Source organism: Urtica dioica, chromosome 3, assembly GCF_054948205.1.
Source record: "Urtica dioica subsp. dioica isolate 48M chromosome 3, U.dioica_male_clone48M_v1_H2, whole genome shotgun sequence".
Classification (NCBI taxonomy): domain Eukaryota; kingdom Viridiplantae; phylum Streptophyta; class Magnoliopsida; order Rosales; family Urticaceae; genus Urtica; species Urtica dioica.
Genome location: NC_142758.1, coordinates 44,252,185 through 44,261,790, shown reverse-complemented (window position 1 = coordinate 44,261,790; position 9,606 = coordinate 44,252,185). Strand labels below are relative to the sequence as shown.

The 9,606-nt window shown below is 39.1% G+C and overlaps 2 protein-coding genes across 2 annotated transcripts; both read right to left on the bottom strand.

The window, feature by feature from the left end:
* Nucleotides 1-775: 775 nt before the first annotated feature.
* On the bottom strand, nucleotides 776-4,064 carry LOC149403032 (mannose-6-phosphate isomerase 2-like). Its single transcript, XM_089609007.1, has 6 exons — nucleotides 3,848-4,064; nucleotides 3,301-3,654; nucleotides 3,050-3,217; nucleotides 2,259-2,471; nucleotides 1,874-2,140; nucleotides 776-1,457 (listed from the first exon to the last, which is right to left on the bottom strand). Exons 2-6 carry the CDS (start codon nucleotides 3,637-3,639, stop codon nucleotides 1,137-1,139), a joined length of 1,308 nt encoding a protein of 435 aa, XP_089465133.1. The 5' UTR covers nucleotides 3,640-3,654; nucleotides 3,848-4,064; the 3' UTR covers nucleotides 776-1,136.
* Nucleotides 4,065-5,383: 1,319 nt separating this feature from the next.
* Nucleotides 5,384-8,381, bottom strand: LOC149403031 (uncharacterized). The gene is made up of 8 exons (XM_089609008.1): nucleotides 8,246-8,381; nucleotides 7,807-8,091; nucleotides 6,979-7,050; nucleotides 6,804-6,868; nucleotides 6,568-6,721; nucleotides 6,378-6,464; nucleotides 6,193-6,282; nucleotides 5,384-5,844 (listed from the first exon to the last, which is right to left on the bottom strand). The coding sequence occupies exons 2-8, from the start codon at nucleotides 8,068-8,070 to the stop codon at nucleotides 5,716-5,718; spliced, it is 861 nt and encodes a 286-aa protein (XP_089465134.1). The 5' UTR covers nucleotides 8,071-8,091; nucleotides 8,246-8,381; the 3' UTR covers nucleotides 5,384-5,715.
* Between the last annotated feature and the right edge of the window lie 1,225 nt (nucleotides 8,382-9,606).

The following is a 9,606-nucleotide window of genomic DNA, read 5'->3' as shown; positions in this document are numbered from 1 at the left end:
AAGTGGCCTGGGCTCCCCCCAACCAAAAATTTTCAGGCTTAAAAAAAAATTATTTTTTTTTTCAGCCTAAACTGAATTTTGGCCCCCTTCCTTCCAAGTCCTGGATCCGCCACTGCTTGGTGAGACCTCCACTGCTCAAGGCGACCCCTCTTCATATGGGAGAGCCCTACCTATACAAGGGAGAGACCTAGCAGTCCAAGGGCAAAACATTGCCCCCAAATGGTCTCGCACCTTTCCACCTAACCACATTTATGAAGCCCAATCTTCACCCCCACCTTCTCCTCCTCTATAAATAGAGGATTGCACCACAAGTAGATGGTAAGTTCTCTCCCACTTGCAGACAATCTGCACACACACAACTTTCTCTTCCTCTCTCCAAATGCTAACGTTTGTATACGAGATGAGACCCATCCATTTTGACATTACACCAATACTAATGTTGAACGTCTGGGTGAGCGTCGAGGGCAAACACTCTGCGCCCTCTAAGTTCACTATTTATTTCCTTCTCGGGATTTGAATCGAAGAACTTCCGACTACCAAAGGTCGGTGATCCATGGGAGAATGACACCCAACCTACGTGCGACTTCCGGGTCCGGTCCTGGGTCGAACCGTGAACGGCTCATTGATGTTAGTCCAAAACTGAGTATTAACACGTCCTACATAATCATATATAAAAAAAAATAAAAAAAATAAAAAAATAAAAAATAGGGTTCACGAGAGATTAATGCCAATTCAAGTACTCTTCGTGTTACTTGTTTGACTTATAAGCCTGAGATGGACTCTGGCATTAACACAGTTCAAGTCTCTCTGTGGCTTTATCATGACTGCTCTGTTCAAATCAAGTTGAATTTCGCCTTTAACAGAAAGTGAGATATTAAGAGATGACAATATTACAATTATCTCAAACATTCCTGGTAAATAAAGACCAATATATCAGAGTCAATATAACAATTATCATATGTACGAGATAACGCTAGGTAGTACACTTTTTTTTCCTATTCGTTGAGTTACATTATACAAAATAAATATACACTATAAACCGCTTTATTATTGGACAAAGAAAGACGTGGAAGGATAAGAACTTAGACTCTCAAAGAAAAAGGTCTATATGGATTTTGTGTGTGTGTGTGTGTGGGTTACGAGCTTTGAAACAACTTGCTGTTCACTCCAGCTCTGTATATCTGTAACTCGGATTCGCTTGTTACTCTAATCTCAACATTGGCGGCGACGAAAAATACATCCCCTTCTGTAGTTAAAACTTTTTTCACGAGAGGACTCGTATGCAATATTCCATTGCCACGCGTGACTATTAATATGGAAGGACCCGGGGCAGCGCGAAACAAAGCAGCCTTGTCTCGGGGAATATTGCAACTATCAACCTCAAACTCATCAAATGGCGGGGAATATCTTGTTACGTACGGGTTCAAAGGAACTCCTTGCAAAATATCAGGGTAGCCCTGAAATTTTGAATTCCATGTCAAAATCATTTTTCCAAGTAACTCTACCTTCGGTGGCGTGGCTATAAAGAATATATTTTTCTATATTTTATTCACTTACAAGAGTGAAAAATATCTAGAAGCATAAAAATAAAAAAATAAAAAAATAAAAAAATAAAAAAACTTTACAAGAGAACAAGTCTGAGATTTTAAATAGCAAAGCGAATAAACACAAATATAAACAAATTTAGTCCACAAGTGGGTTAAAAGAAAAAACTAAGATTGGGTATAATATTCCTTTATTTAATTCTCCAATAGGATCATTTTATTCTCATGTAGTAAAAGATGAGACACATATATACACGCAACTAAAAAAAAAAGCCAAGAAAATTAATGAATGCGAGAAAGCTTAAAAAAGCTTAGAAAGTAATATTTACCTGTTTATACGTGAGCATAGAGCAAAGAGTGTAAACGTCGCGGTGTTTCGGGGTTAGACCAGCTCTCACAACATTGTCTGAAGTTGCCATACATTCTAAGCACTCCCCGGATAAATATGCATGTGGTTCGTTCGCCCCGAGATATAAGGCTTCGCCGGGTTTAAGCCTCACATAATTGAAGAAAAAGGCTGATATAACACCAATATCATCTGGGTATTGCTTATCTAACTCCAATACCAAACGTTCCTTGTCTGTTAACTTAGTTATCTGATCAAGGTAAAAAAGAAAAAAAAAATGAGAAATGCTGCGTACCCCTGAGCCTCAATTCACCTTAAGCTTCCATGGCCATAATAGTAGAAAGGAATTAAAAAATGACTGACATTACTTGGCTCTTGAAGTGCAAACGTTCTTTCAGTTTGGCCGTTGCGTCGATTATCGTCTCATCGCTGGCCGACATGAGCTTCGTGAAAATAGAACGCAAGACAGACTTTTTCTTTTCCTTGTCGTCTTGGTCACTGAGCAACAATACTTGGTTCGCGTTTGACACTCCGACCATGTCTATGATCTCTGGAACGTCGTGAACTACAGATTTAAGCTCCTGGAAAATGAGACCAGGAAATAGGGCTTACCAAAAAAAAAACGTAGCTACTGATCAAGCTATCATCTTCTAAACTCAGGTTTGATGTTCCAATTGATGTGTCAATTAAAGATAACATTACACTCTTATCTTTTGTTCTGTTTTTCCATGCCAACTTCAACAGGTGTTTTCCTAATTACGGGCTGATGAATTATGGTACCAAAATGGAAGACCATCTATTTTAAAAAGTAACTTCAGCTCAGTTTACGAATCACTAAAAAATCTTCCATGAACTTAGGCTAAGCTATTTTCTAGCTTCTATGATCATATGAATGGCGACATCATAAAGATTTTAAAACCATATAGAGCCAAGTTTTAGAAACCCAATTCCAAGTGAAAAACATATTAAGCCACAGAGAGGACTAATTCGACAAGCTGATAACAAAAAATATTTTAAACTGACAGTAACAAGAAGAAAATGCAAAACTTAAAAAATTAATGCGATACGTTAATTTCTCCATTCTCGGATTTCTTAACAAGGTTCAATTAAACTTGAATTGAAGAATTCAGTGATGACAAGAATATATATACATACATACCTTGAGACTGATAAAGCCACAGAGAGCCTCGAACGGTGTTATCGCCAGAGCCATCTCAGGCTTGTGATTATCGTCCTTGTAAACACTCGGCATCAGCGTGTGCAAAGCCTCAGCCAAATCCTTATCCGGATGAGCCTGTATCGACAACGGTTTCGCTACGGAAAGAACCTGAAACACCAAAACAAAATAGAAAAAAAAAATGAATAACAAGACCAGAAGTTCAGTTCTGACTCAAACACCATTGCGATTACCTTGAACAAGAAAGGCAAGTCCGTACCCCATTTCTGAACCACCTTGTCGCCGAGGACGATAGGGTTTCTCGAGATCCAAGACTTGAGACTACAGCTCGGCTCTGCGGCCTCGGAACCGGAGCCGCGAAGCAGGAGCGACGGTCCCGACTCGTGAGTCCCCATCCAAAACTCGGCGTACGGACGGTCGTCGTCGGCGATTTTCGCGGCGGCGGAGTTCCGAGCGAAGAGCCTGGCGACTGTGGAATCGCGTCCTCGCCGTCCCCAATCGTAGCTCTGGACCGGACACCTCAGCCTCCGAACCTCCATTACGCTCTCGGATTCGTATTCGTTAACCTCCATGAACTAATCGACGAGCTATTCAAAAAGAAGGAATCGAAAGAATTGATGCGCATTCGCACAGATCTTATGGCATTGTGGTCCAAACGGACTTAGTGAATGATTCAATAAATAAAACACTACTGTGTCCAAATAATTCACCACTGAAATCGAAATCTCCAAAAACCAAATTGACATGTAAATGGAGAGCCAGAGCTAGCCTTATGTGTACCTGTGAGAGTGATAGTCGCGGAGGATCGCAGAGAGAGAGAGAGAGAGAATCGGAAGAAGAACAAAATCGCCAGGAAGAGAGAAGAGAAATGACCAAACCTGATTTGGGGCTAAACGTTGTTTCTCTTTTCTTTCCCAAAGAATTGGAGATGGGGATTTTTTTAACAGATTGGGTGATATGATGCTTCTAGTCCAATGATAGTCGGTTTTGTTGTTCGTTTAAAAAAAATAATAACAGATCGGATTAAATAATAATATTTTTACTACAAGAATAACAGTTGTGAGTTCGTGTGACGCCTCAAATGTCAAAACAGGTTTGCTTGACTCCCATGTTTGTGTGACGTATGATTGACAGCGTACTGAACGAACTTTTCCTTTTTTCCAAATAAATCAATCTTTTAGACAGCTGTGTTGTACTTCTGGATTTGTCTACCAGATCATTTATTTAAGAGCAATGTTATTCAACACCACTCACGATGTTGAACGATCCACTCACAACGCGACACGTGGATGTTCAGTGTCACGTGTCGCGTTGTGAGTGGATCGTTCAACATCGTGAGTTGTGTTGAAAAGCATTTCCGTTTATTTAAAGGAAAACCATGACTAGCCACACATAATTTTTTTTAGCTGTATAATTCTAATTTCTATCCAGACTAAAATATCAAATATTAAATATTAAGAAAATATAAGTTGTTCGATTTAGAAAATATAATAACTCCCAAAGATTAAATTTTGCGGTACGCAGCAGTCGTAAATATTTATTTGTTGAAGAGTATTCTAACGAGTTTCTTACACTTATGGTAAATTATAAATTTTGTGTATGATTAGTCATATTTTATTTTCTAAATTTCTCTTGCCTAATAATATGGTCATAACAAAAATGATATTTTCAAATAATATCATTTCACAATATCATTTCTCGTTCAGTATTGTTGTACTTATAAAAAATATGTTGCAGAATTTTCGTACCAAAAATGTGCTATTAAAAGAAAATAAGGTGAGAGTGCGCAGCCTTGTCGAAGCCCTCTAGCTGGTTTGACTCGTCCCCGAACTTGAGCGTTGATAATGAAAGAAAATGTAGGTGTCGAGATACAATTAAATACCAATCTCCTCCAATTGTCGCTTAAACCCATTTTCTCCATCGTAGCAAGCAAAAATTTTCATTTTACGTTGTAGTACGCCTTTGACATATCTATTTTAAGTGCCATGTCTCCCTTCTTATTTTTCTTCTTCCGTCCCATAAAGTGCATGAACTCGAAGGCAATAATTATGTTATCCGAGATAAGTCTTCCTGGAATAAAAGTACTCTTTGAGTTTCTGAAATCAGCGAGTTAAGCACACTTTTGAGTCTCGACACCAATAATGCGTTCTCAGAAGCTGATCGGTCGGAAGTCAGACACACTTTCAGGTCTTTTTTTTCGTCGGGACAAGGACGACGTTAGTGTCGTTGTAGTCCTCGACTGAATCTCCATGATTTAGGATATTAAGAGACTGTCGCACCATAAAAAGCAAATGAAGAGTAAAACCCAATCCATAATACGCTTGAAAACAAATACGATAAATAGAAATATGACAGTCATTAAGGCAAAAAAACAGATGTACGTTTATGGTTAACACGACAAAGTAGTCTAAGCAGTCAGATTTGAGGAGAATATAAATTTACGATACGTTATGTTTAAAACCGATGATATATATACACAACATGAAGGAAAAAAAAATTGAGTTATCATCACAACAGTAAGAAACAAACCACATCCTCTTCTTCCTCTTTAATAAGGAAAAAAAAATATTTTTTTCTTTTCTTTTCACATACATCAAAGAAAAAAAGGAATCCCCTTCTTTTTTTTCTTTGGTTTTTTTGGGGCCATCTTAAACAGCTTCTTGAGGAGAAGTGGGTGGTGCGGGTCGTCCCGGAGCAATCGCAAACTGCATCGCCCTTCGCTGCTGTCCTGATTGCAACACAAACGCCACCTGTGTCGCCGCCAGCGCTGCCGCTTCCTGTTTTACCAAAAAAAAATTACCCCGGTAAATTTTTACAAATACGGATATCATTATAGCCAAATGTGCAAGCATCAGGTGTGAATAATTTTTAATTTTTTTGACCTTGTGTTTAAATAATTTTTTTTGATAAATTACTTATGTAAATTGTCAGAAATTTTTACAAATACGGATATCATTATAGCCAAATGGCTATTTTGCATAATTAAATAGATAGAATTAGGGGATCAAAGGAAGAAATTCATTTTGGGAAGATTTGCAGGTCTCTCAAATATTATTATATTATCTTTGTATTTTGCATCAGATTTTCAAAGGATTTTAGAGGTTCTTATCCAAATGGGGTTTTACCTGTCTCTGACGGCGGCGCTGTAACATACTGATAGCCCATGCCATAATGTAGCAGGGAAGAAGAAACCCAGCGGCTCGAAGTAGGAAGAGCTGATAACCAACGGGTTAATTATGATCGTAAATCAGCATGATTCTTTGATGGTAATTAGTTAGTCGTATAGTTGCAAATACGATTTTTCGCTTACAGAGAAGAAAGCAGACGTGTCGTCGTCTGAGTCAGCATCAGGATCTGTAACACCCAATGCGTGTCGCAAGAGAAGAAGGGCCATCAACTGCGATACATAAAAGTGGATAATTAGTTTAGTTTAGCTACTTGGCTCTCAGAATTATTCACTACTACTGTGTAGAGTGTAAAATTCAATTGGAATGGCTTACGATAAGGGCAACCGAACGACAATACGCGGCTCCGCTGGCGCTGGAAGAAGCGTAATCGTCGTACTCAGCTTCCAGAAAGTGACGCTCCGCCTCTGCGATGGCCAAAAGGCGAGGATCCAATTCCATTGGAGTCCCGGATAATGTCCATCCGCCACTATAAACACAACATAGCATAAGCCACATTCACAAAGATAAAATCGAAATATCAAAGATGGGTGAGAGAGAGAGAATTGTACCCTATGTCGATGGTTGTTTCATCGGGAGGTGGTGGTGGAGGTGCGGTGTAACCGGGCTGATATGGCTGTGCAACATAAATGCAAATAGTGATTAGGGCGTGTGGTTTGAGAATAGTATTACAAAGCAACTATCAGAAAGAAGAAGAAAAAAAATGAGAGGTTAGAGAAATCGCACCTGGTGACATATCTCACAAATTGTGTCTCCTTTCTCGTTGCACCAGTGCTGGACACATTTCCTGTGAGCATACTGTAACAACGTATTTTTTTTATCTCCATCAGAAACGAATTAAATGGTCGAAAAGAATTCAAACAGCGATGATTAAAATTATCTTATCCGACAATATTCCTAATGGCAACATTCACAAAAAAGAAACATCATGGTGTAGACATAAACAAAATGAGAAGACGGTGGAATAAGTAACATACTAATTAATGGAAAATGAACACACATCAGAAAATTGCATCATTGTATTCATACAAAACTATTGGCGAATTGTAGAATAAATTAAAGTCAGAAATTTGTTTGAACCCTGCTATAGCCTAAATCGAATCATTCTTAGTATAAATAACCCTTGTTGGTCAAATAACACCATTAATTTAAGATTGGGTCGTGTAAAAGCAAAAAATTGACATTCCTTTTAATTATTACAGGTTTTCTTAAGTTCACACCTAATTCTAACTTAACTACCACAATACCATCTCTACATTCCCCTTTGCCATACAAAAGCATCTTTATCTCTATTTAATTTTCACTATCAAACCCTTATCCCAATCCCTGAGTCAGCATCACCAACCCACAACCTAACCATTTCCAACTAAAGAATACCTCAAAACAAAGGCACACCATCACCAGAATTGCAAAAGAAAAGTTTCAAGATAAAAACCAAACATGTATAAACAAAAAAAAAACAAAAAAAAAAAATAAAATAAAAAACCCTTAAAGAATTTCATAAGTCTAAACACCGAAATTCGATCGAATTTAATTTCTCAATATTAATCATACCTTGAGGCTTCCACTACAAGCACAAGGAGTCTCCAAATCCTTGAGGCTGTCCTCCTCCTGGCAAATTCGACACTCAGCAGCCTGAATCAGGGGCTCATCCTCGCCGGAACCCTCGTCAGACTCTGGATCCGCCTTCGCTGGCTCGAGGGCGCTAGAGGTCGCCGGAGCTGTCGCCGGTTCGATCACCGCCGCTGATTCTGGCGCCGCTTGTACGGCCGATGGTCTAACCAAACGGTCAACCAACACCACCAGGTGATCGCTCATGGTTCCCCAAAATTCAAAGACCTAAATACACCGACATTGACCAAAAACCCTAAGCGATGTTGAATTCGAGCCCTCGAAAACCAGGATCGCGCCGGAGAAAGCAGCCGATCGGAGGTTTCCGAGGAAAATGGAGCGATAGAGAGAGAAGAAAAAAAATGGAAGGGAAAATCGTTACCTGGAAAAATCGGCTATGAAAGCGCGTGAACGACTCAGCGAACAAATCGGGACAAGGGAAAGCACAGAGAGAGAAACAAGAGAGAGAGAGAGAGATTGGGTCTCTGTTTTTAGATTTTTGTCTTTTTAGAAATGAAAGAAATAAATAAATATGTGTTTGGTGCTATATATAGTGGTTTCGGTGGTGGGTGACTTTTATTTGTATTCGACGGGTAGTTTCGTCATTATTTCTCATGCCGCGTACGTGACTGGTTCTTTACGACAAATTTCATTAATTGGGCTTAAAAATAGGTTAAATATCTAATTTGGACGAAAACTTAATGAAATATCTGAAAATAGACTTTTTGGTCAAAACCGGACAGAAATACTCTTAGACCATTTGAACATAAAAGAACCTGTTATCTCTCTCTCTCTCTTTACTCACTCGAAAAAAACGAAATCAAACATGTACGATCTTATACGATTCCATACGATATACTACGACCGTGTACGATTCAATACGATATACTACGATGGCGTACGATAAACAAGCTTCAATCTCCGGCGACGGTGATGCTCAGAAATCCCGAGCTCTCAAAACGTCGAAAAAAGTGAGTTTTTCAACTAATTTCTTGTTAAATCTCATCGAAAATAGTCAGAATAGGTATTATGACTTATGATTTATCTGATTTGTGGTTATTTGAGCTTTTTTGGATTGGATTTAGAAAGTTATGGTTAAAATTGGGGCTGAAATACGATGAGAATCATGCATCATACGATGTCGTACAATGCTGTACGATGTCGTACGATGAAATTCATAGAGCTGTACGATGTGGTACGATGGATTTAAGTTTTTTTTAAAAAAAATTGTCGTACGATACCGACGATGTCGTACGATGCCATACGATGTCGTACGATGCTGTACGATAGTCTTTTAAAAAAAATGTAAATTTTTTTGTTTTACGATGCTATACGAGTCTGTACGATACCATACGATGAATTATGATTCTGACCTAATTTTGTCGTTTTTTTAGGACTATTTGAACTACATATACAACGTTCCATTCCCGGGTTGTATCACCTACGGTGGGACGGGGATCTTGAAGCTCGTACGGAGGAGATTCGATGAGCTCGGGATAAAAGATCGAATCCTCGAGAGTCCGCTCGAGCAATTCTTTTCGGAGAGCGAGCTCGGTTTCTCACCGGTGCTCGTAGATATTTTCCTTCAGAAGAAGATCGAGGCGACGGTACGGGGGGAGATACGTTTTGGTATCGGAGGCAAACGAGTAAGATTTGGACGCCTCGAGTACGCACTCGTCTCGGGGATGAGCTATGAAGACGGTCCAACTAAAGCCGAACAAGACGAGCGAAACAGCGACCGAC